At 45.4% G+C, this 27,775-nt stretch overlaps 1 protein-coding gene across 4 annotated transcripts in view; it reads right to left on the reverse strand.

Moving 5' to 3' along the window:
- Nucleotides 1-21,912, reverse strand: part of KRAS (KRAS proto-oncogene, GTPase) — a 43,323-nt gene extending 21,411 nt beyond the window's left edge. For 2 of the 4 annotated variants that reach the window (XM_005296638.4, XM_042848608.2), the window contains exons 1-3: nt 21,755-21,912; nt 15,601-15,722; nt 5,679-5,857 (exon numbers count right to left, since the gene is read on the reverse strand). In XM_005296638.4, the coding sequence (XP_005296695.1) occupies nt 5,679-5,857; nt 15,601-15,711 (290 nt within the window). In that variant the 5' untranslated portion in view covers nt 15,712-15,722; nt 21,755-21,912. The remainder of the gene's footprint in view (nt 1-5,678; nt 5,858-15,600; nt 15,723-21,754) is intronic. The other 2 variants (XM_065568941.1, XM_042848613.2) reach the window with 1 other exon arrangement.
- Nucleotides 21,913-27,775: the final 5,863 nt, after the last annotated feature.

A 27,775-nucleotide genomic window follows, 5' to 3' on the forward strand; every position in this document is an offset into this window, starting at 1 on the left:
ACTCGTCTAAGCAATGCCCCACCATCTATACTGCTATTTATACCTGTACTAGCTGTGCATGCAGTCTGTACTCTATATACCGCCATAAGTGTAGACACAACATTAGTGTCTCAATTTACTGTCTTCCCACATTTAGAAAACATGCAAGGTTCTCAAGAATTGTTTATGATCAATGTTTTATTGTACAGCATTTTTGCTGATTGATTATACTGCCTGACATCCTTTTGCACATACTATCTCAGCTTTTTTAACCAATAAAATACTATTAAAAACCCACAATAGCTGGCATGTATTAAAATCAATACTGCTGACATCTATGCTAGGGGGGCGATTTTAAGATCTGTCTCTTTAAATCACTGATTTACTTTTCTCTGAGACTTTCTTTAGTAAGGGGATCCCTCTTCAAATACTAGTTAGAATGCATCTTTCAAATACTGGATTAAAACTATTTGGCAAGACAATGATGTTGCTGAAAGAATCTCCACAGATAATGCCAATCACTAATTTAATTTGTTTCCCACCCAGACAGTCTGGAAGTTTACTCCTTAATTAACATAGCTATGGTTTCTTATCTTTCCAGGTATTTAGTTCTGTGAACCTTCAATCTCAGATCACAAGCTCATTCACTGATGTGTGAACATAAGAATTCAACCCTTAATGTTCTGTGGGGAGAGGTTGTATAACAAGAAGCCTTCTTACATAATTACAGTTGTGCTCTCTGCATTATCTCTGTAAGAAGGGTTTAAAAGCCATACCATATAACTCAAAATACGGAAAGCTATGTTCCTTTTACTGTTAAAGCAAGAATAAAAATAAGTTTGCTATAACCACACAGGAAGTCCTCTGGACTGGTGGTTGAAGCATGAAGGGATACATGAATCTTTAGCGCATCTAGCAGGTAAATACGTTACAACAACAGCTACAACAGTGCCATGTGAATGCCTGTTCTTGTTCACAATGTCACCTGAAAGTGAGAAGCAGGCAGCATTATCTCCTGCAAATTGTAACCAGCCTTGTTTGTCTGAGTGATTGGCTGAACAAAAAATAGGATTGAGTGGATTTGTAGGCTCTAAAGTTTTACATTGTTTCATTTTTGAATGCACTTTTTTTTAAAATAATTCTACATTTGTAAGTTCAACTTTCATGATAAAGAGATTGCACTACAGTATTTGTATGAGATGAATTTAAAATTTTTTTTGTTTTTTACAGTGCAAATATTTGTAATCAAAAATAAATATAAAGTAAGCACTGTACACTTTGTATTCTCTGTTGTAACAGAAATTACTATATTTGAAAGTGTAGTAAACATCCAAAAATATTTAAAATAAATGGTATTTTATTGTTAACAGCGCGATTAATCATGATTAAAAAAATTAATCATTTGACAGCCCTATATTTTTCTCATGTGCCTTGCCTCCCCTCTCCCCCAATGTGGGCTTGCTAGTTATACAAACCACAAGATTAGGTTGCTTAATGCACTGTATGTGGGACTAAACAGAGACAATTCTTAAAATGAATCTAGTACAAGAGGTGAACTTAGAATGTCATGGCCGTGTTTCACATTGGGAGCACATTACTCTAGCGCTCTGGGATCTGCATTGGCTTCCAATATGTTCCTAGGTTGAATTCCAGGTGATGATAATTTATTAAGTCACAAAAGGTTTGAGACTTAAGTTTCCTCTAAGCTGCGTGGCCGCGCAGCTGCCTATTAAGCTCCACACAGGGGCTCCGGGCCATGGCGGGGAGAGGCGCCCCAACCCCAACACAGACCTGCCCTGGACTTGCAGAGGGAAAGGTGCCCCTCCCCTGGCTCCAACTCAGCCCTGGCACGGATCTGCCATTCCCAGGGGAAAAGCGCCCCTCTCCCCCAGCCCAGGTGCTGCTGCAGGGGGAGAGAGACTGGGGGGAGTCCTCTCCCCCACTGTAACCCCTGGGCAGCCTGCACCCCAAACCTCTCCTCTCTGGTCCCACCCCAGAGCCTGAACCCCCAGCTGGAGCCCTCCCCCCCCTCCCCCCCCCCCCCCACACACACACACCGCAACCCTCTGCCCCAGCCCTGAGCCCCTCATCCTCGGCCCCACCTCGGAGCCCTCACCTCCTTTCCCCCTGCACCCCAATCCTCTGCCCCAGCCCTGAGCCCTCCCCCCACACACACTCCAAACCTCTCGGTCCCACCCCCACCACATGAATTTTGTTATATGCACCAATATGGAGGAAAAATTAAAGGGAACACTGGTTGACACTGCCACTCTCTGATGCCAAATTCCCAAAGTTAAGATCAATGGAAGATGGAGGCAAGAGAGCTGAAGATCCTCACTATAAATGGGAGGGAGCGCCTCACCGGGTATTCTCTGGAAGTGGTCCTGAATTTGGAAGTGTGCTCCGCTCCCCTTCCCTTGGTCCAAAGTCCAAATCTGTTAATCTTTTTCTTCAGGGTACAGACCAATAGTTACCCTAATTTGTGTTTATTTTAATTATCCTTATATTAGCGGTATGGATCTTTGTTTGTGTCACTATTGGAAAAGTTGTTCTTTATATTTTGTAATATATTTATGACATGGGCAACTTTTTAAAGGTTTTTAATACATAAATAGCCACTATAATCAGGAAAGTCATAATACATATCATATTAAGTCATAATAGATAACTAGGGCCAAGGTTTTCAAAGTATACATAAAATTTGGTGTCTGATTTGAAAAACCTAAACAGACCCCCAGGCTCCATCCATACATCCTGCTATACCAGGTGTGGGCAAACTATGGCCCACAGGCCACATCCAGCCCGCAGGACCGTCCTGCCCAGCCCCAGAGCTCCTGGCCCAGGAAGCTAGCCCCCGGTCCCCCCCCCGCTGTCCCCCCTCCCTCACAGCCTCAGCTCGCTCACTCTGCCGCCCGCACAATGCTCTTGGCAGCGGGACTGTGAGCTCCGGGGGCAGCGCAGCTGCAGAGCCGGGCCTGACCAGTCTCTGTGCTGCGTGGCGGCGGCGCGGCCCAGCTCCAGCCGGGCGGCGCAGCTGTAGCGCCACCAGCCACCGGTGCTCCAGGCAGCACGGGAAGGGGGCACGGAACAGGGTGGGTTGGATAGAGGGAAGGGGAGTTCAGGAGGGTGGTCAGGGGGCAGGGGTGTGGATAGGGTTGGGGGGGAACAGGCGGTTGAATGGGGACAGGGATCCCGGGGGGGGAGGGGGGCAGGCAGTCAGGAACGGGGAGGGTTGGATGGGGCGGCAGGGGGCAATCAGGGGACAGGGAGAAGGCGCGGTTGGATGGGGCAAGGGTTCTGGGGGGGGGGGGGGGGGGGGGGGGGGGGGGCTGTCAGGAATGAGAGGAGGGGTTGGATGGGGCAGCAGGGGTCCGGGAGCAGTCAGGGGACAGGGAGCGGGGTGTGTGTGGATGGGGCAGGGGTACCGGGAGAGCCGTCAGGGAATGGGGGGGGGGGGGGGGGGGAAAAAGAGATAGGAGGTGGGGGCCAGGCCACGACTCCCTCCCCTAACCGGCCCTCCATACAATTTCCAAAACCCAATGTGGCCCTCAGGCCAAAAAGTTTGCCCGCTCCTGTGCTATATAGTGACAGATAAGGGCCCCACGGAGATGGGTTTTTTGGTTCACACCATGGATCGCCATATCTTTTCATACTTCACACACAGAGCACAACCACTCTACTTTAATTCCAAGAATGCCTGCTATAGCCTCAGAATGGGCAGGATTTGCCCGAGAGATACAAATCACCTCCATTCACCTCAATGGGATGTTAACGTTAAAATCTCCTCATTTCCATATTTATTTTACATTTTATTTACCTTTCAAAATTGCCCAACTTCTTGACCTTCCAGGAGGCTTCAGCCATCTCCCTTCTACCTACTCAAAACCCTGTGTAATGCTCCAAGCGTAAGTGGCAAATTGGAAATATTCTGGCTAAGTAACTAAAGGATTGATTAGTATACATTTAATGGCCTATTAACTGCAATAGCAGCTTTGAAACCCTGCTTATCATATTTACTCCGGGGGGAATTCTGCACCACTGTTAGGGTGACCAGACGTCCCGATATTTACTTGTTTGTCCCGCATCCCGACCGATGTTCAGTCGGGACGCAAATTGTCCCGATATTTTGCTCTCAGGCGCACAGGCGGAAGGGCTCACGCTCCCGCCCCCCGACTCCGCCCCTTCCCTCCCCCATTGGATCCCTCCCCAAATTCCCACCCTTGCCCCGCCCCCTCACTGCCCCATTGGATCCCTCCCCAAATCCCTGCCCTGGCCCCGCCTCTTCCCCAAGCACGCCGCATTCCTCTCCTCCCTCCCACCGTCCCAGACCTGCGCTAATCAGCTGTATGGCAGTGCAAGTGCTGGAGGGAGGGGGAAGAAGCAGGAGGTGGAGCGGAGGCGAACTGGTGTGGGGGGAGAGGGTCGTGGAGCTGCCGGTGGGTGCTCAGCCCCCACCAATTTTTCCTATGCTCCGGTGGCTCTGGGTTCTTTTGCTTTTGTTTATTTTTTTCCCTCCGCTGCTGGCTCGTTTTTGTTTTTTGTTTTTTTGCTCTGCCGGCACCCCGCATCCCGATATTTCACGTTTCTCATCTGGTCACCCTAACCACTGTACATGTTCAGAACTCATGTATGGCGCAGAATTTTTTTTTAACCATACAGAAAATACATTCTGCCCCAGAAGTGCTGCAGTTCTGCCTTTTGCCCACCAGAGGCCACTGTGGAGCCAGAAGAGCCAGGAGCATGAACACAACTGGCTGTTCTGGCACCACAGCGACCTCTGGTGGGAAAAAGATAGAACTGCAGCACTTCTCAGGCAGAAAATATTTCTGTGGGGAAAAAATTTCAGAATTCCCCCCGGAGTAGAAGTTTATCACAGCATCCTGCCCACGGAGCGGTTAGGACAGAGAGTGGAACACATGAGGCTGCTGGGGCACAAGCTCAGAAGCTAGTGGAGTGACAGCACTGAGGGGGTTGAATGGGAGTGGGGGTGCAAGACCACATGGGGATGGGGAGGGGGCTGCAGAGACCTGGGGGTGGGCAGGTGCAGGGACAGATGTGCCTGATTGAATGGGAAAGACTTTGGATCAGCCAGGGTCTGCATGGGGGAGGCTCCCCAACTCCCTAACAATCCCTCCCCTAAAAAAACCAACTTGTTCTATACTTCTCCCACCCGCACCCAACAACCCTCCACGTTCACTCCAGGCTCCTTCCCTCTCCCTCAGTTACTCCGTTACCCTTGACTCCCCCAAGACTTTGCACTGCTTCTGAAGGGTGTGGGAAATACGTTTCTGTATTATAGTTTAAATGAATTACTCAAAGTTCTGTTTCAATATGCCTAGTCAGGAATCTATTTGTCAAAAAATAATAATAATAATAAATAATAATAATACCAGAATCTTTTTTTTGTCTGTATTGTTACAGACATACTTGATGACAGGTATTTTGAAGTAAATGACCAAAATAACTGAAACTGGCATGATTATATTATGTTATTTTGACAAATAAAATATACAGAATTTTTAATGTTTTGGTGCAGAATTCCCCAGGAGTAATATATTATTATTCCACAACTAACTAAACTGTAGGAAACAAACCCATCTTTTGGTATGAGGGAATGCAAGCAAGCTTCTCTCTCTCTTTTGAGAGTCACCAAGATTATAATTTAACTTAAAAAAAAAAAAAAAAAAAAAAAAGCTTACCTATAATGGTGAATATCTTCAAATGATTTTGTATTATTTATGGCAAATACACATAGGAAGCCCTCCCCTGTTCTCATGTATTGGTCCCTCATTGCACTGTACTCTTCTTGACCTGCTGTATCAAGAATATCCAAGAGACAGGTTTCTCCATCAATTACTACTTGTTTCCTGTAGGAATCCTGAGAAGAGAAAAAAAAAAATCTTTAATTTAAACATGGCAGACTTTGACTTATAACTCCACTTAACAAATGACCTTAAAATTCTTTTCAAAATTAAGCAAGACTCCACATCCCCGAGTCAGGTATTAGCCACCCTTTTTTACAGATGGGCAAACTGAGGCACAGAGAAGATAAATTACATGATCAAGGTTATACAGCAAGCCAACAGCAAAGTGAAGAATAGACCCAGAAATGTAGATTTTAATTCCCCTGCTCCAGCTGCTAGACTCTGCCTCCATAATCTTAAACATATAAAGTATAATGTTTTCTAAAGAACATCAGATGCAAGTGGCAGTCCTCTTTTCTTTGCCCTATAGAAAACTGTAATTTGGATACAGTCCCAGATCAGAAGTTCAGTGGTTGCATTTTCATCAATATGCAACCCATGGTTTTTCTGGGTCTAATTTACCTTAAGTCTAGTCACTTCATGAACAATTAAATCAGGCGTTTCATCTTCACACCATGGATATTTTCAGGAAACATCCATGAACCATGTCCAACACTGAAAACAGTACACAAACTAGCCAGATGTAAATAAACAGTTTACAAACACATTTGCAATTCCTAAATTTACACCAATGAAAGAGGAAGAATAGATTTAAGAATGAATGCAAGAGCCTAACATTTAGTGTTGCGGGCAATAAGTTTATTTTCTACCACTAAGCAGCCTGAAACATGAAAATTAGAATAACCAGTAATTTGAAGACATTTTGATACTAAACTTTGAAAAACTTAAACTATGGCTACACTAGGGAGCTTACAGCAGCGCAGATGCATCAGTATAGCTGAGCCACTGTAAACTCTCTAGTGGAGCTGCTCTAAGCCGACAGGAGAGAGCTCTCCCATTGACTTAATTACTCCAGCCACTGCAAGCAGCGGTAGCTATGTCGGTAGGAGAAGCTCTTCCACTGACGTGGCGCTCTCCACAACAGCACTTAAGTTGGCATAAGTTATGTTGCTCGGGGGATGGCTAATTCACACCCTCGAGTGACATAACTTGTGTTGACTTAAACTGTAGTGTAGCCATAGCCTTAGCATCACTGCATAATTTTACATTTCTGCAATACAAAGAAACAGTTACAAAATGTGACTCGGATATAAACTCTGACAATTACTATGACGTGTAAGAAAGAACTACTTCAGCATGGTTGCCTCAAAGTTTCCAGAATCTGGACTTACAGTACCTGATGTCTGCACACAAGACTCAAGCAGAATTCAGGGATTGGAAAGTAACAGCTAAATGCTGGAATATACTAACAGCTATTTGTTTTTGATGCTAGGTCTCATACAGTTTCATAGAATCATAGTAAAGTAGGGCTGGAAGGTACCTTGAGAGTTCATCAAGTCCAGCCCCCTGTGCTAAGTCAGGACCAAGTAAACCTAGGCTATCCATTACAGGTGTTTGTCCAACTTGTTCTTAAAAACCTTCAGTGATAGGGGGTTCCACGGCCTCCCTTGGAAACCTATTCCAGAATTTAACTACCCTTATAGCAGGGATACTATCCTTTGCTGTAGATTATGCCCATCACTTCTTGTCTTACCTTCAGTGGACATGAAGAACAGCTGAGCACCATCCTCTTTATAACAGAGCTTAACATACCTGAAGATTATCATCAGGTCCTCCATCAGTTTTCTTTTGTCAAGGCTAAAGATGCTCAGGTTTTTTTAAACCCTTCCACAAAAGTCACGTTTTCTAAACATTTTATCATTTTTGTAGCTCTCCTCTAGACTCTCTCCAATTTATCCACATCTTTCCTAAAGTGTGGTGCCCAGAACTGGACACACTACTCCAGCTGAGACCTCACCAGTGCTGAGTAGAATGGGACAATTACCTCCTGTGTCTTGCATATGATATTCCTGTTAATATACCTCAGAATATTAGCCTTGTTCACACCTGCATCACACTGATTCATATTCAATTTGTTATTCACTATAATCCCTAGATTCTTGTCAGCAGTGCCATCACCTAGATAGTTATTCCCATATTGTAGTTACATAATTGATTTTTCCTTCCTATGTGTAGTACTTTGCACTTGTTTTTCTTGAATTTCACTTTGTTGATTTCAGACCAATACTCTGATTTTGAATTTAATCCTATCTTCCAAAGTGTTTGCAACCGCTATCAATTTGGTATCATATGCAAATTTTATAAGCATACTTCCCATTGCATTATTCAAGTCATTAATGAAAATATTGACTAGTACTGGACCCAGGGCTCACCCAAATAGATACCCCCTTTCAGTTTGACAGAGAACCATTGATAACTACTCTGAATACTGTCTCAACCAATTGTGCTCCCATCTTGGAGTAACTTCATCTAGACCACATTTCTGTAGTTTGCATGTGAAACTGGCATGCGTAACTGTCAAAAGCCTTACCAAAAAAAAAAAAAAAAATCAAGATATACTATGTCTGTTTCCGCCCCATCCTCAGGCTAGGCCAATAACCCTGTGAAATTTGATTGGTTTGGCATGATTTGTTCTGACAAATCCATGCTGGCTATTCCTTATATCTCTATTATCCTGTAGGTGCTTACAAATTGAGCGTTTAATAATTTGCTCTAGTATCTTTCCAGTTATTCAAGTTAGGCTGACAGGTCTAGAATTCCCCAGATCCTCTTTGGTCCCCTTTTAAAAGATAGGTGCCATGTTTGCCCTTCTCCAGTCCTCCTGGACCTCACCCCCTCCATGAGTTCTTGAAGATAATTGCTAAGGGTTCTGAGATTGCTTCAGCTAGTTCCTGAAGTACCCTACCATGAATTTCATCAGACCCTGCTAACCTGAATACATCTAACTTATGTAAATATAATTTAACATCTTCTTTCCCTATTTTGGCCTGTGTTCCTTCCCCCTTGTTGTTAATATTAATTGTCTTGAGTATCTGGTCACCATTAACCCTTTTAGTGAAGACTGAAGCAACATAGGCATTAAACACCTCCACCTTCTTGACATCATCAGTTATTAGCTCTCCTTCCCCACTAAGTAGAGGACTTACGCTTTCCTTTGTCTCTCTCTTAAATGTATATATAGAACCTCTTCTTGTTACCTTTTATGACACTTGCTAGGTGTCATTCATTTTGTTCTTAGCCTTTTTTATTTTGTCCCTGCATGCTTGTGCTATACTTTTGTACTCTCTTAGCAATTTATCCATGTTTCCACTTTTTGTAGGATTTCTTTTTGATTTTCAGACCATTAAAGAGCTCCTAATGGAGCCATATTGGTTTCTTACTCTTCCTATTTTTCCATTGCAATGGGATAGTTTGCTGCTGTGCCTTTACTAGTCTCCTTGAGAAACTGCCAGCTCTCCTGAACTTAGATTTCCTTCCCAGGGGACCTTACCTTCTGAGTTTATTAAAGGTTCAGTGATCGTATAAGTGAGCACATTACTTTTGTATACAAACTGCTATGTTTCTGTAAATACAGTATTATATGCATACAGCATTATCTAGCACTAGAGAATACTAAAACGGAGGCATGATATATCCATGGAAAGTGAAAACAATACTTTTCTCAGAAATCTAAATGTGTCATGGGTACAATGATTCAGGAAGAAATACCCACATCACCTTTCAGATCCTTTTATTTTCCAGTTAATAAAATATCACTCTGTTCTTGTTAATACTAGCCAAAATTGAAAGCTTAAGCTATTGTGCTGTATTGAGCTCTTGTTGTGAATGAGGGGGGGAAAGTAACAGAGAGCCTCAGTTCTAGTTACAAGGGATACAGACAGCTTGAAATCTAGCCAACTTTTAACAAATAATTTAATTTCTAATAATTTAAATTAGTTTCAGGTATTACACCTGCTCCTGGTGCCCCCACCAACTTTTACAGTCTTACGTATGTTTTCCCATTTTAAAGTGTTTTTTTCCTCTTCCCTGTTGCTGTGTGAACAACCAACACAAACAAGAGGGAAATGACTGTTTGTATAAGGTAAGGTAAATATTCTACACAGTCACAAAGTGCCAAATACACAAAGTAAACAAACTGGGGGAAAAAAGTCTCATCTCTTACTTATCTTGATCCTAGAAGATATTTGTAACAATACCACATAAAGTCACATTTGTGCTTGCATTATTTTAAGTTAACTGTGTGTCCCTTTAAGATAAAGTTCACCTCTCATCACTTTGGAAATATTTATTTTGCTTAAGTGCAACGTTAAGTGCCAAAGTAAGTAGTAGTACATGTACTTTAAAAAAATACATAAATATTGTTTAAATATTGATAAAGTTGCAACAAACCTACAAGTCCCAAGAAATTTAAAGTTAAGGTTAACACTTTTTTCCTATTGTGGAATGTTAAAAAGACATCCAGAATCCAATGTTCAGTTCCCATTAAACTGAAAGGCAGAGCTGTCATGTTTTGCCGTTAGTTTTATCACCAAGCTAATGAAAAAGCACCAGCCCCACCTTTGGCACTTTACTGATCATATCGAAAGAAAAAAAATCCTTAGTTCTTTCTGTATTCATTTGGACTTTTACTTGAGAAACCATGAGAAAACATCATTCGTGATGAGCAAATGTGCATGTGTCAGTCCTTCATATCTCCCTACCTCTCCAAAGGAGGCAAAACTGCATAGCTGAGCTATACAAAAAGAAAAAACACACTCTTATTTTAAAGAGAAGGTAGATAAGGTAACATCTTTTATTGGACCAACTTCTGGTGGAAAGTACAAGATTCTGAACTACAGAGAATTCTTCTTCAGGTCAAGGGAAAGAAACTTTCCAGACCTGAAGAACTCTGTAGTTCAAAAGCTTGTACCTTGCACCAACAGAAGTTGGTTCAACTAAAAACAAAACCACAAAAAACAAAAAAAGATACTCCCTTGCAAAGCTGGTGTTTCTTATATTCTGGGACCAACATAGCTACACCACCACTCTTAATTTAAGTAATGAATGTCAAGGAAAATAGCTCAGCCATTTTTTTTCCAGTTTAAAAAAACCCCACTATTATTTTAATGTAAACTTTATAGACCCTGAAATAGGGGGTTTCTAATGAAGGCACTGACAGCTAGAAACGTAAGTTATACTGACATATAGTTCAGCTAGAGTTTTCTACTGTTACATTAAGATTTCCGAATTCCATACACCTGCATCATAAAACTTTTACACCAATAGTATTCTTCCTATAAGAACTCTTTCAATATTGACTAGATTTCTGTAGAAAGTTTGAAAAAAAGTTTATTCAAATCTGATCAGTTTCCAATTTCATGTACAAGCATAGGAAACCCACCGCTCTCAGGGCCTCATCCGCAGACCATTAAAGTCAATGTGAGTTCCCTCCCCCACCAATCAACTTCAATAGGCTTAGGATCAAACCCTTATCCTCCTTCAAAACAGAAGACACCTGTAGGGCCAAACAACTATTTCACTCGGAGCCCAAAGGGAACTTTTAACTTTCCAGTCCATGCCTAGCCCCTTGGAGATCGGTGGCAAGTGAGTAGCATAAGACTGCCTTCTCTCCCCAATGTACAGCACACCTACGTATATACTCCATGTGAAGAAGGCATGGGGAAAAGGAGTCCAGTCTGGTGAATGGGTACCCTAAGCTCCTGTCCTGATCAACTCTTCAGGGACAACTCTGAAAACCACTCTCACATCTAAAAGGCACACTCTCCACTCCTCCCATTGAGCAGTCTACTATAGACTTGGGCCTTATGGGAAATTAATTCTCTCCCTCTCCAGCAGGATACTACACTATAGTGTAGCACAGCATCTTGTTTACCATAGAAACAAGAAGTGCTTGAAGGAGCTAAGCCCTTCAGCAACAGACAAGAAAACTAAATGCAAAAGTCCTTGCTCCCCAAGTCCCAAAAATGAAAGGAAAACCCATCTACCATGACAAGAAACAGGATTTGAGGTGGTAGAGGGAACAAGGACAGAGATGATTCTAGAGGATAGTTTAAAGTTTGGAATCTCTCTCTCCCCCATCTGTAAATATTTGAGGAAGGGAAGAAGAACTGCCCATAGATAAAATGTCAAATTATAAATATGAAATCTTATTTATAGCAACATATTAATTTTACTTTTATGAAAAAAAATCTTAGATCATTACGTTTTGTGAGTGCCTAGACATTGTGTGCACTAGCAGTCTATATGTATCCAGCATAGATAAGTATTGTATTGTAAGTATTACCATTTCTGAAAAAATTACAAAGTTCTTAAAAAAATTTTTGAAATGCATCATAGGAAAGGCACAACAGGTTCATATGCAAGTTAAGATATTCTCTTGTATGTAGCAGTTCAAATGACTGCTTCTATGTGTTCTAAAAGAAAATTCCACTCCTAGTCTGTTGTACTAGTACCATTGCCCCAAAACACCATAGCAAAATCAGAAAGTGCCCTTTTACTGTGCACACTCCAACCTGTAATGAAAGCTGAGTTACGTGCTCGCTCTCTCAGGGAGAGACAGAGTGGAATTTAGAGAAGGCCAAATAGTGCCACTCTGGATTAGAGAAAACACACAAATGAAGGGGAAATAGACAACAGTGATGCTCCAGGACCCAGCACAAAAATACATCACTCAAGTAAGAAAGGGAGTAGCAGTCATAACTTACAAAACAAAAAAAACCCCACTAGTTACTGCTATGCTAGGAATCACTCCAGAAGTCAGTTTGTAATTCTTTCCTGAAAACTAGATTCTGTAATTTACATCAAAAAGCTTTATTTCCATTACACTAATTTGTTATCACTGGTTTTTCACAAGCCCTAAAGTCAATCTGAATTGTGCTAATGGCAAACACTTCCACCGTTCTCAGCGATAATGCTGAGATTGTCCACATTTGTGTACTATATGTAATTTAAGGGGGGGGGGGGGAAATCACTTAACTGATCGTTGTCTATGTTAGACACTTGCTAAAAAATTCTCTATTTATACGTTTATGAAAGGGCCCTCTACACAAGTTAATCTGAGCCGTTCTAAAATGTTATTTAATTAGGATGGAATTTTCAAGAATGCCTAAGTGATTTAGAAACACAGGGTAAAATGTTTGAAAGCAGTTCAGACTTCTTGAGTTCCTAAGTCACATAGATGATTTTGGAAATCCCACCCTGAACAACTTTCAAGCTTTAGTTGGGTATTTCGGGGATAGCCTACTTGGATGGCTGGTCTTTTTCTAAAAAACATTTGAAAAAACAAACATTTTATTAAAATGTCAGAAAATGAATGAGCCACAATACATTCTGGATACAAGATAAAATATTTGACCAGTAGAGGGCACTAACCAAACGGCTTCAATATATTAGCCCATATTTAGAAGTATTGGTCTACATACACACTTACACTGATTTAACGAAATCTGTTCCCTAAAACAGTTTTAGTTGTTTAGGTACAAGTGTGAAAGTAGACCAGCCTGAAGTGGATTTTATGTGGGCCTGAGGACTTCCACATAGATCATACATTCTAAGAACAAAAATACTTACATATGCTATTGAAAAGTAATTTTACAGAGATAAAAGAACAGGAGAACTTGTGGTACCTTAGAGACTAACAAATTTATTTGAGCATAAGCTTTCGTGGGCTACAGCCCACTTCATCAGATGCATATAATGGAACACACAGAAAGAAGACATTTATACATACAGAGAACATGAAAAGGTGGAAGTAGCCATACCAACTGTAAGAGGCCAAACAATTGAGAAGTCTCTAAGGTGCCACAAGTACTCCTGTTCTTTTTGTGGATACAGACTAACACAGCTGCTACTCTGAAACTTTACAGAGATACTTATTTATAATGTTGCTGCTGACAGGCAATAAATATTTTCCCCTTCCCCCTCCCCCCCCATCATCTTTCACAATACAGAAATGCTACAGGTATTGTGGATACCTCCTTTAGCCACACTAATAATTTCAAACGTCTGAGTACTTATGGAAACAAACATTTAACTTTTTTACAAATATAATATTTGCTTCTCCTTGGAAGAGTAATCAATGAACGTTACAGCAACAACATTAATACAAAGTGGCAATGAGACGACAATGATACCATAACAGTAAAAAATAATGCTATTGTCACTGTGCGAGTATCATATACTAAAGCAAGGATGGGCAATCTACGGCCCAGGGGCCGCATCCGGCCCTCCAGACGTTTTAATCTGACCTTCGACCTCCAGCCGGGGAGAGGGGTCGGGGGCTTGCCCCATTCTGTGCGGCTCCTGGAAACAGCGGCATGTCCCTTCTTCAGCTCCTACACATAGGGGCAGCCAGGGGGCTCCGCACGCTGCCCCCGCAGCTCCCATTGGCCCAGAGCCCCCTCCCACTCCTTGAAATCCTCATTTCTGGCCCCACCCCAGAGCCCACACCCCAACCCCAGAGCCCTCACCCCCTCCCACGCCACAACCCCCAATTTCATGAGCATTCATGGCCCGCCATACAATTTCCATACCCAGATGTGGCCCTCAGGCCAAAAAGTTTGCCCACCCCTGTACTAAAGCAAGGCAAATTTATAACCTATGTTCTTTCTCACTGTGTGTTTACAAACACCTAATATCTTTATGGCTATAGCTCTTTGACTTAGGCCCTGAACCCACAAATGGATCTGTGCAAACAGCACATTTAAGCAGCCCTATTCATTAGAATGGGGCTCTGCCCTTGCAGATCCAGTTGCAGGAAAGTAGAAGTGTAAGATCCAATTGTAAGAACTTTCCTTGGGGTGCCACTTGCCATTCTAAATGATTCTCTGCCTACAACCTCAGCTATATGATTTATTTTTATTTTATGGTGCTGTGACCATGTAATCTGTTTGTCAGGTCTCTGTCCTAAAAGTCTTACAAACTAACAGACAAAAACAGTACCGAGGACATCCATTCAGACAAGTACTTATCAAAGTAATCTTTAGAGGAATGCTATTGTGATAAGTGAAAAGATGTTTATGGAGGTAAAAACTGCAGTTGTTTTCTTCAAAACATTACACCAATGATTTCCACAAACGTGGACTACAACATAATGTTGAGGTAACTCTGTGCAACTAGTTTGCAAGCTTCCTATAATACAAAGAAATTCCATTAGTCAAATCTTCTAGGAAGTTTACATCTTTTCTGGTGAACGTTACACGTTAACAGTAGGAATGGTGTTCCTAGAAGTACTAACACTATTTTTGATGGATAGTAGTGGTAGGCATTGTAAACTTCCCCATGCAGTTCTGGCCACACACCACAACTTTTAATGTAGAACTTCCCTGTTATTTTAAGTCCTGGGCATCTAAACAATCCTCTGATTTTGTAGAAGCATGTGACGATTTAATTATCAATTCAAGTAATGAGACTTGCAACTTCAGAGGTAAGTTTCTTTCATAAGAAAGATGAGAAAAGTCTCAAATGCTATGCTAATTTTGTGCACTTCTCTCACTCAATTTCACACCCCCACCCCCACACACCCCCTAGTTTACTGGTCTCTCCTAAATGAGATCTAGTACCCAGAACCAATCTTCAGGTGATTTTGTAACACCGCTGTGGAATGACAGTCCATTGAGCTTAGAATAGAACTTTGAATATCTGCTGGATATCTAAAATTTCTTTAAATCAAGCTATAAATATTGGTCACTATTATAGCATCATTTAAACAAAATACAAATCAAAAGGTTATAGAAAAGACATTCATAGAAAAATATAGCAATATACGGCACAAAATCAACATCAGCATTTAAGAGAAAGCAATCTGCCTCTCTCATGTCAAAAGAACTTGTCACATTATTAAAATTAAATTGTTTACCTCTATTGTAGGATCATATTCATCCACAAAATGATTCTGAATTAGCTGTATTGTCAAGGCACTCTTGCCTACACCACCAGCTCCGACAACAACAAGTTTATATTCCGTCATTTTCAGCAGACCTGGTAACAAAGAAGTCAAGATTAAGCATGAGAGAGTCAGGTTTCAATTACATGTTAAGTCATCCCCCAGTTCCTTTACTGAGGTGTTTAAAGAAAGGGAAAACCATTCTCTTACTAGTGCGCACAAACAAAAAAGCTTTTGGAAAGGCGATGCTATTTTTGAGTGTCAAAAGTTGTAAAAGATTTGGTGCAGATATTGTGCCACAAGTTACTGAACACAAACTGAAACTAAGAACTTTAATTGTGAAAACCATTACTCGGGAAAGTTGGAAAAAATCATTTTTATAGGTTATAATATGCAATATTTTATTTGATATTCTGATCAGTTCTTTTCAGAAAATTTCAGAGATTTAGGACACTGTTCCCCCAAATCTTAAAGACTAAATTGGTGTAAACATTGTTAGATCAGAAACATGCATTTAAAAAAAACTGCAGAGCAAAGCTGCTATCATCAAGACCTCTCAATTTTGAGCAGTGACATAGCAAGTTGTTGGATATCAGGAGTTATGACTGAAATAATATAAAATAATCCATGAACCATTCAAAAGGCCAAAGCCTCAGAATGAAATTGATTATTAAAAATGGAGGGTCACAACTGATTCACTGGGAAGTTACAAAGTGGCTAAATGCTACCAAGAGAGCAGCAAACTATATAAAGTTTTAATATTAAAATATGAACACAACCCTTTAAAACATTTTACTATAAAAAAAACTGAACACCAGGGTTCACCCTTCAGATTCACCTTCAGGGTTTTTTTTCCAGGCAAGAGTAGTATACTATTATTATATATGGGACATCCAATGATATACTATTGTATGGTTGTCATAAATTACCAGAATACAGTCTTTGCCCATTATAGCCAATTCTGTTATATAAATAATGATATAGTAGCAAGTAAATTCTTGAATGAGATGCAAAGCCTGTCACGAGGAACGTGACAGAACAGGACAGAAAAGCACGACAGCCAAAACTTTCTGTAACATCTTTGCTCCTCTGGCTCTTTACGTTCCTTACACTCAGGGCTGGGAATCCCACTATTTATTTGTGCGTACGGTGATTATTTTGTGGGGGAGGGGTGGAATTTGACAGCATAATATTGTTGGGATCCAGTCGTGTGGGCTGGTGTTAGGCTCACGCTCAAGAGGTGGAAGGCGTTGGCCACCTGTCCTTCTAGCAGCACCTCCTCCTCCTCCTCTCAGTGGCAGCAAAATCATTATCTGCCTGAAGAGGGGGTGGGACAGAGGAAAGTCAGGAGACACAACCATGGGGCAGAGAGAGACAGGGAGGAGGCAGAGAAAGGAGGGGGACAAAGAAGAGGGCGTTTTGGGGAAGGCAACGAAAGCACAGAGGGGGCTATAGAAAGAAGCTGGGGAGAGTGGGGGAGGCAAGGAGGTTCAGGGTAAAGAGGTGTTGGAAGCTGGAGAGGGAGGTATAAAGAGGTGCTGGGGTATAGGGGAAGCTCAGTATGGTATAGAGTGGGGGGCCAGGAGTAGAGAAGGGGCAGGGTGTATTGGCTCTTGGGTGTGTAGAGGAGTGTGGATCAAGGGTCTAGAACAGGGGTGGGCAAACTACAGCCCAGAGGCTGCATTCGGCCCTTCAGATGTTTTAATCCGGCTCTTGAGCTCCAGCCGGGGAGTAGGGTCGGGGGCTTGCCCTGCTCTGCACGTGCCGGGGCTCCGTGTGGCTCCCAGAAGCAGCAGCATGTCCCCCCTTGGCTCCTATGTGTAGTGGCAGCCAGAGGGCTCCACATGCTACCCCTGCCCCAAGCGCCGCCCCCACAGCTACCATTGGCCGGGAACCATGAGCATCCATGGCCCGCCATACAATTTCCATACCCAGATGGACCCTCGGGCCAAAAAGTTTGCCCACCCCGGTCTAGAAGCCCTAGAGCAGAATAGAGGGCTGTAGGGGAGCAGGAAGCTAAAGATATGGATGGGTGTAGGAGCTCTCAGGGGATATACAGAGGTGCTGGGGCCAGGGGAGGTAGGTTTGTACAATTTTTTGTGGTGCCCAGAACCGGTCCAAGTCCTGCCCCCGCCCCCCCACCCCACCCCCACACACACCTACCTAAAGCTCTGGGAGGGAGTTCTCTGGGAGAGAGTTTGGGTGCGGGAAGGGTGCGGGCTCTGGGCTGGGGCAGTGGATTGGGGTGCAGGAGAAGTGCGGGCTCGGAGGGCGTTTGGGTATAGGAGGGGGTTCGAGATTTGGAAGGGAGTTTGGGTGCAGGAGGGATGGGGGTCGGACTCTGGGAAGGAGTTTGGGTGCAGGCTCTGGGCTGGGGCAGGGGTGCAGCGCTTACCTCAGGCGGCTCCCAAAAGAGACCTGCACACCCTCTGGCAGTGGCTCCTAGGTGGGGGGCAGCCAGGGGTCCCCAGCCCTTTTAAATCACTCAGGGGCGGCAGGTGGGACCGGGAGATGCTCTGGGGGAGGCACACAGGGCTGGGGGAAAAGACCCAGCACCAAACATTGGTGAAGCCAGGCCCCCAGGGCTCTGAATATTCCTGGAGCATGGGCACCACAGTCCCATATAACTCGCCGCCCCTGGCTGGGGCTCTCAGGAAGGCATGGGGATGTAGAGTCAGAGGAGGATAAGGGTATAGATGGGGTAGAGGCTCTCAGAGGGTATCGGGTATAGGGGTCAGGAGAAGTTGGGGTACACAGGGGGTAGGGATTCCCATGTAGTATAGGATGCAGAGGAGGCTGGCGTACCCAGGGGGTATAGAGAGCATTGTGGTCTAGAGCAGAGGTTGGCAACCTTTCAGAAGTGATGTGCCGGGTCTTCATTTATTCACTCTAATTTAAGGTTTCGCGTGCCAGTAATACATTTTAATGTTTTTAGAAGGTCTCTTTCTGGAAGTCTATAATATATAACTAAACTATTGTTGGATGTAAAGTAAATAAGGTTTTTAAAATGTTTAATAAGCTTCATTTAAAATTAAATTAAAATGCAGAGCCCCCCAGACCCGGGCAGTGTGAGTGCCACTGAAAATCAGCTCGCGTGCCGCCTTTGGCATGCATGCCATAGGTTGCCTACCCCTAGTCTAGAGGGTGTAGGAAACAGGGGAGGCTGGGATATAGAGAGTGATGGGGCTCTTGGGAATGGTATGGAGGTGTAGGAGGCAGATGAGGCTAGGGGCATACAGAGTAGAAACTCTTGGAGGTTATAGTGGTGTGGGGGCAGTGGAAGGCGGGGGATACGGGGTTATGGGCCTTGGGGACACATGGGGAGCAGGGACTGTTGGGGGTGTAGTGGGCAGAGGCAGCTGGGGTCACATGGGGGTGTAGAAGGGTGGAGGAAGCAAGGACTTTAGGTACCGTTGCCTGGTTGGATGTATTCCTGGAGGTTTCATCACAAGACAATCTTTAATTAAAGAATTCCTGGAGACTCCAGGACAATACTGGAGGCTTGGCAACCCTACTTGTAGGGAATATAGGTGGGCTGGGGGCACAAGCTGTCGGGCACATGGAAGCTATTGGGGGTATAGGTGTGCTGTGGGTCTATGGGGGGCACAGGTGTGCATGAGGGCTGGAGATACACGGGGTAGGGGTTGACAGGGGCACAGGTATGCAGGCAGCTAGGGGCAACCTGCGGGCAGGAAGCACAGGGGGGTACAGGTGGGCAGGGGGTACACAGAGACAGGAGCTGTTGGGGGTTCACAGGGGGCAGAAGGTACAAGTGTGCAGGAGGCTCATGGGGGGATGTCAGGGGCACAGATAAGCTAGCAGCACATGAGGGGGAAAGGGATACAGGGGGCAGGGACTGACATTGGCATAGGTAAGCAGGGTGTTGGGGGCACAAGGGTGGGCAGTGCGTACATAAGGGCAGGAGCTGTCAGGAAACAGGAGGCACACGGGGGGCAGGGAGTACATGGGGGGGGGTGCAGGTAAGCCAGGCACTAGGGGCATACGGAGAGCAGAGGGCACACAAGGGAGCCAGGTGGGCAGGGGCTGTCAGGGGCACAGGTAAGCAGGGCATTAGGGGCACACAGGAGGCAGAGGACACACAGGGGCAGCAGGGGATACAAGTGAGCAGGGAGAACGTGGGAGGGGTGGAGCCTGTCATGGGCACAGGTAAGCAGGCCACTGGGGGAAGGTGGGGATACAGGTGGGCAAGGGCAACACGAGGGGCAGGTGGGGATACAGGTGGGCAGGGAGCTGTCAGGGGCACAGGTAAGCAGGGCACTAGGGGCACACGAGAGGTTGGTGCAGATACAGGTGGGCAGAGGACAGACGGGGGCAGCAGGGAGCACACAGGGGGCAGAGCCTGTGGGGGCACAGGTAAGCAGGGCGCTGGGGGTAGGTGGGGATACAGGCGGACAGGGGGTAGGTGGTGATATAGGTGGGGAGGGGCTGTCAGGAGCACAGGTAACCTGCTGGCACACAGAGGACAGGTGCGGATACAGGTGGGGAGGAGCAGTCGGGGGCACAGGTAAGCTGGCAGCACAGAGGGGGCATGGGGCACATGGGGGGGAATACAGATGGGCAGGGGGCTCACGGGGCTGTCGGGGGCACAGGTAAGCAGGGCGCTGGGGGCACACAGGGGCAGGTGGGGATACAGGGGGCTGTCGAGGGCACAGGTAAGCAGGGTGCTGGGAGCAGGTGGGGATACAGGGGGCACTCGGGGGGACGGGGCTGTCGGGGGCACAGGTAAGCTGGCGACACACAGGGACAGGTGGGGATACAGGGGGCACACGGGGGGATGGGGCTGTCGGGGGCACAGGTAAGCAGGGCGCTGGGGGCAGGTGGGGATACAGGGGGCACTCGGAGGGACGGGGCTGTCGGGGGCACAGGTAAGCAGGGCAGGTGGGGATACAGGGGGCACTTGGGGGGACGGGGCTGTCAGGGCACAGGTAAGCAAGGCGCTGGGGGCAGGTGGGGATACAGGGGGCACTCGGGGGGACGGGGCTGTCGAAGGCACAGGTAAGCGGGGCGCAGGGGGCAGGTGGAGATACAGGGGGCACTCGGGGGGACGGGGCTGTCGAAGGCACAGGTAAGCGGGGCGCAGGGGGCAGGTGGAGATACAGGGGGCACTCGGGGGGATGGGGCTGTCGGGGCACAGGTAAGCGGGGCGCAGGGGGCAGGTGGAGATACAGGGGGCACTCGGGGGGACGGGGCTGTCGGGGGCACAGGTAAGCGGGGCGCAGGGGGCAGGTGGAGATACAGGGGGCACTCGGGGGGGGATGGGGCTGTCGGGGGCACAGGTAAGCAGGGCGCTGGGGGCAGGTGGGGATACAGGGGGCACTCGGGGGGATGGGGCTGTCGGGGGCACAGGTAAGCGGGGCGCAGGGGGCAGGTGGAGATACAGGGGCACTCGGGGGACGGGGCTGTCGGGGGCACAGGTAAGCAGGGGGCCCGGGGGGCAGGTGAGGATACAGGGGGCAGACGGGGGCACAGGGGGCAGACAGGAGCACAGGTAAGCAGGGTGCAGGCGGCCCGGGGGGCAGGTGGGGATACAGGGGGCACTCGGGGGGGGATGGGGCTGTCGGGGGCACAGGTAAGCAGGGCGCTGGGGGCAGGTGGGGATACAGGGGGCACACGGGGGGATGGGGCTGTCGGGGGCACAGGTAAGCAGGGGGCCCGGGGGGCAGGTGAGGATACAGGGGGCAGACGGGGGCACAGGGGGCAGACAGGAGCACAGGTAAGCAGGGTGCAGGCGGCCCGGGGGGCAGGTGGGGATACAGGGGGCACTCGGGGGGGGATGGGGCTGTCGGGGGCACAGGTAAGCAGGGCGCTGGGGGCAGGTGGGGATACAGGGGGCACACGGGGGGATGGGGCTGTCGGGGGCACAGGTAAGCAGGGCGCTGGAGGCACGAGGGGGGCAGGCGGCTGCGGCGTCTCGCCGCGGGCGGAGGCTCCGGCCGGGCCCCTCGGGTCTGGGTGCCCCGCTCCCCCCCAGGCGGCGGCGGGGGCGCTGGCCGGGCAGGGCGGCGGCGCTGGCGGGTCTCTCCGCCGCCGGGTCCCGCTGGAGGATCCGGGGTCCCGGCTCCACACGGCCTCTGCCCGGCCGCTCCCCCCGGGTCCCCACACTTGCCTGGCGCTGTCCGGGCTGCGGGGCGGCTGCTCGTCCCCGCGGCGGCCGCTCGCGTCCCTCTGCCTCTCCGCGCCGGGCTGAAATGGCGGGGGACGGGGCTGGGGCTGCTGGGGCTGCCGAGCCGAGCGCCGAGCGAATGGATCCGCTCGACGCGCTCCGCGCTCCGCCGCCGGGAGGGGGAGGAAGGAGCGCCCCACCCACAGACTGACAGACAGACAGAGACAGATCCGCAGTGTCCCACAATCCTGCCACCAGCCTGAGGCAGAAGGCGCCACAGACAGAGCTACAGCCCCAGCCCTACAGGGACACACAGAGCAACCCAGCCCTGTAGATCCACAACAGCCCCACCCCGAGCCGGGAAGGCTGCACTGGGGGAGGGCTGGCTTGCTATGAAGACTTTCTGTCAATATTTAAAATTTTCAAAAGTTTTGGCTGCTCCACTCAAGCTTGGCCAGCCAGAACACAAACCAGAACAGAAAGAGAATGAAAAGCAAAAAAAGTTCATCGAAATTTCCAAACCCATCACTTGAAATAGAAAATCACACAGAGCCAGACACCTATACACAGAGCCCAAGACACTCAGACCTACAGAATTACAAATCCACACTGAGTATTTCACACATATACATATTGGGCCCACTATATGCATAGTTCACCATACACAGATCCCATTCCTGCCGGGCAATACACAAATGTATGAGCTAGTCCATACTATCTACATATTAATAAACCACACAGTACCCCATGGCAAAAGATATCTCCAAAAAGTAATGTCTTTGAGGAAAGTGGTTTAATCAGTTCTATGGTTTGTTTGGGTTTTATTTCTTTAAAAAAAAAACACACATTTGGTTGTTAGTCAAGTATATTTGGGAAGCTTTCTAGTTAAATTTGAAAAAGGCTGTTTGGGGGAAGGAAAGCAGAGATACTGGCAGAAAATAGAAGGGGAGACAAAAACACACCCCCTCCAAAGTATTACTGTCAAACTTAAAATAATTGATGCCACTTAAAGTTTGTTGGTTTCATTCATTTAAAAACTAAGTGAAACACCTCTTCTAGTTACACAGGATGTTCATTGCAAAAGTTAATAAACACGAATCAAATTTTTGAGTCAAGTTAACAATTACAGGATGAAGTCTATTTCTCTAACAAAAAGGCCAAAAACTTAATATCCTAGAACTGTAGATGTCTATTGTACCAGGTGAATGTATAGACCTTTACTATATAGTGAATGATGTCAACTTTTAAATCTATATGAGGGGTTCCCAAACTTGGTTCGCGGCTTGTTCAGGGTAAGCCCCTGGCGGGCCATGAGACGCTTTGTGTACCTGAGCGTCCGCAGGTACAGCCACTTGCAACTCCCAGTGGCTGCGGTTCGCCTCTCCCGGCCAATGGGAGCTGCGGGAAGCGGTCGCCCAGCCCACTTTCTGAGCTGGCAGGCCAAGAAGGCAAATATTGTATCTACAAACCTAGTATTCAAGACTTTTAACAGATTAGAGCTTTGCTCTCCCTAATCATAGATGACAGAAGTACTGTAAGATGTTCAAGCTTCTTTCACAGTAATGTTCATCCAAGAAGGATTCTGCTGAGCTGCACCCATTTGGTCCTCTAAGACATTGACACTTTGGGACTGTGCCATCTAATTTAGAAGCTGTGTTCCCATGGTCAACTGATGCAAGTTGGTTTTGCTGCCAAATTGCTCATGTAGCTAGCTGTTGAATGCTATTCCCTGATGTTAAGGCTCTGGCAGAAAGCAGAAGAGTGCATGTTTCTGAACTATAGTGTGAAAATGCCATCCTCCATTGCATAGGAAAGTCCAGACCAGTTGCTTTGTTCATATTCTTGTGGCCTGATCTGTTCTCATTGAAGTCAATGGCAAAAGTACTCTGGACTTCTATGGGAGCAAACTCAGGACCTTTGTGTAAGGATTCCACTCTAGGGGCCAGTGTAAAGTGGTGGGGCGTGTATCACTCAAAACTGTGAGGGGAATGTAGTTGGGGTGCTCTTATAGATCATTTCTGTCACTCCTCTACTAGTGGTTTAGAAGTTAGTAACCTGATCCCTTTCTAGCAGTGAATATATACAACTTGTTGATCTGACTATTCAATGTCTTATTTATGGGCCTTTTCCGAGATCTTTGCTTTAGGCATTCTTATTACACTATATCTCAGCAGCCTTAATAAAAAATTGCACAAAATAATATGTATATGGCAGTGTACTATGGGACATCAGCCACTGTGAGCACATGATTCTGATGCTCAATGAGCTACACTGACTGTTTTGACCTACCGGTATTAAGCCATAGGTGGTTTGGGGCTAAGCTGCTCGAAAGTCTCCTTCTCTACCTATGCCACATATCCATAGCTGAGATCAGAAAAGAATCCTCAGGGAGAAGCAAAAGTGGACTTCTTGACTTTGGAATTATTTCCCTACCTTGACAGACACCAAATGGCCTGAGTTTGCTGGCCTTCAGGGTTTGTTGTGTTAGTTAAATTCAAAGCCCATCTATTTGCTCAGGCATTTGTGGAAGGATAATTTGTTTTGTTTTGTGAGGGATGGATTCTGGAGAAGGTGGGAAATATGTTTTCCTGATTTTTGTTGTATGTCGGTTTAAATATATTGCTGGGTGGTTATTTTTTTATTTTACATCCCTTCTTAAAAATATCACAAGCATCTATAATTCTGAGTAGTTTTTTTTTTAAATATTGAAATCAAAATAAATACATGAATTGAGATGTGTTATGCACCTACTCATTAATTGGATTGATTAGAAGTAAGCTTTTGCAGTGCAAAAGCAACAAAAAAAGCTGGATTTTGCCAGAGTTTACAAGAGTTACCAAACTACATTTTGATTGATGGTGTTTGACTATAATTTGTAGAGGAAGTTTTGAACACAGGCAAGTGAGATGCACTTTCAACTTTACAAAACAATCAGAAACAATTCAGTTCTCCTGGAACCAAATAGACATCTAATTACAATATTTTTACCAATTCAAATGCAACTCTATATTTGTCCTAATCATAATTTCAGTCCTGATTCAAAGGATTTTTTTAATGACTTGCATACAGCCTAGAATTGCCTCCACAACTACTGAACTTTGAAGGGTCACATGCAGAAACATTAAAATCTTCTGAGAATCAACACCATGGCTATGGTATCTTTTTCTGACAGGGTATTTCCATGATGGTCAGAACCACTGGACCCTCATGCAGGCATTGCACTGTCACTCAGGATTGCCCCCTTCCCAGACTCATCTAGTCCTAAGTATTGGGCAGTAAAACTCATGACATTCAAAACTGAAGAGCAGAGTTTTTCACCAGCTGAATGTCAACCAGCTGGGGAAGAGTTTTAAAGCAGCTACAGCCCAAAAATGTACAATAGTCTTTCCCTGGCTGACATCTGTTTTGGGGCTGAGACAGGAGTGTGCTTCTCCATCGCCTTGTACCGGCACTCACTCCTCTGCAAAGAGAATGCAGAATAAATGCCAGTGTGAGACCATGAAGACTTAGCCCAAGAAAAGGGAGTGGATTCATGCAGCCCAAAGACTGAACACCGTCATTTAAAAAAATACTGGTGAGGAAAATGACATACACATATACACGCACAACTCACAGCAAACCCTTGTGAAGGGTTTTAGGAGGTTATCTGCATGCATTCCCTACCCATCTCCCCTTCTAGGTACATTTTAAACATTTTAAAGAAGTTCCTACAGACACCTCCAAGATGCAGAATGTGGATAAGGCCATTTACACAAGAGCTCCTTTAAAAAACTAAGGCGTTGTCTAGACCGTACTATTGTGTTGATTATAAATGCTAATGTAAACATAGGTTAACTGGCAATTTCTACTTAACACATCATGGGGAATCAATTAACTCTTGATACAATACAATCAAAAACTCTAGTCTAGACAGGTCCTAAATGACAAGTATGGTAACAAACTTCATACAGCAGAATACAGTGAAATCAGATATAGCAAAAATCTTATATTGAAATAGAAAATTCCAAATTTTTTCAATATATTGTAATGTGCAAATTTCAATTCTGCTTACAGTGAACCTCCAATGAGAAGGCCAAATTCTGCTCATGGGTGTGTACACGCAGCTTCTATCAGCTTCATGCTAACATGTATCAAGAACAGACTTTAGCCCATAGTGAAGTTCTGTTTAAATTTTATTTCAAAAATCTTCACTGTACATAGGTTCCAGTGAAACACCGTTAACATTTTCTGCAAAAACATCAGACTTAATTTGAAGGCAACATTTTACAATTCTGAATTTTGCTAGTGCTTCTAAATGGTTTGATTTTTAGTCAACCACTGGCGTTCTCTTTCTCTCTCTCTCTCTTTAATAGTCGGTTTCTCTACCTAGAAATGGGATCTAACGGATGGGGCAGGCAGGGAGGGACATATGCTTTGGCTGCAAAGTACTCTTTAGAAGGTTGGGTGACTTTGCTATCCCAATTTGCCAGCCCAGCATTAATTAATATGGCATCCCTCTAATTATATTGTCAGCACATATACCTAAATTAAAATTAAAACAGTTGAAAGAAAAACCCAATTTAACTTCTAAAAAAGCATATGTTTCAAGTTGTACAGTATACATTGTTTGTGTGCATAGGGAAAGATCCAAAGCCCATTGAAATTAATGGGAGTCTTTTGGATCAGGCCCGAAACCTTTGGAAAATCCATTGTTTAACTATCTAATTTATCTCTGCAAATCGTTTCGTTGGATGCCTAAATTCTGTCATTTATATCCACAATATGGCACCCATAATCAATTACGTTCAGTAATGCAGACACAAATCTGTAAGTATAGGCATTTATTTGAAACTAGTGAAGGATTTCTGAAACCTTCGGAAAAAATGGCCCTTTGATGAGCTAGAAATGGACCATCCAATTGCAGTCTCTCTCTCCTACCCCAGAAAACAGAGAAGAAAAGACAGCAGACTCTGTTGCACTGACTAGCTGTGCTCCGGGTTCAACTACAGCAAGGCTGCACTCCAAAGTCTGATTTTGAGAGGTGCTGAGCACCTGCAACTCCAGGGAGTACCAGAAGAACTGCATATGTTTAGTACTTCCCCAGATAAGGCTCTAATTTTCCAGCCCTGGAATGTGCTGAAGAGGATGCTCAAAAAGTGTGAGGCGGTCACCTTCCCAGAGACACTGGAGTGGAGGCAGGACAGGGTATGTCTTCACTGCAGAGTTAACTTGGGTGATGGGCACATGGATTAGCCTAGCCTCGGTGTGATCAGCCACACTGCACAGCCATAGAGGTGTTACTGTGTTCTCACTGGTACTACGCTCATCCCTGAGCGTTGTTTCAATTTCTGGGGCGTATCCCCATGGTTCTTTATGCTGCAATAAATTAAATTGCCCTATGATTCTTTCCCAGTAAATTGTAGAAGACTTTGTCTATCCTTCTGGGCCTAGGGGGGAGGAATTGTGGGAAGGCACTGGAGGACTATCAGCACTTGAGTGGTTTAGCCTGTGTCCTCACAGCAAAATTAATAGGTTACTAGCCCAAGTGAAAGCTTCAGTTGGTCTTTAGCATGCAACTACAGACAAGCCAGTTGGTCCAGGTTGAAATCACCGCCACGCTCACATGAGAGAGTTTTGTGTGTGGATGGGAGTCAGATTAGGGGCAACTCCCGAGTAAGAGCCCAAATTAATTCTGCAGTGAAGATGTGTCTTTAGAGTAAGCAAAGTGGGTTTTGCCTCTTGTTCTGAATCAAAAACATGATCTTTAGCCCCTGAGGTAAACTGGGTCCTGCTCCTGCTCCACATAAAGTCAATGTGATTAGGATTAGGCCCTTAGTTTACATGTTAGTATTGCCTGCTCTCTTTCAGATGTTACAGACCTCCACTCAGATGCCTGCATATCAGAACAACTCCTGGGGACATAACCAATCTGTTATAACCAGGAGTTTCAGTTCACTGGAGTTTGGTAAAACTGTACATCATTCTGACACAATAAGAAACACATGTAAGGAAAGAAAATGATTAAAATACTGCATACAGAGAAAA

The sequence above is a fragment of the Chrysemys picta genome, chromosome 1 (genome assembly GCF_011386835.1).
Source record: "Chrysemys picta bellii isolate R12L10 chromosome 1, ASM1138683v2, whole genome shotgun sequence".
In the NCBI taxonomy this organism is placed as follows: Eukaryota; Metazoa; Chordata; order Testudines; family Emydidae; genus Chrysemys; species Chrysemys picta.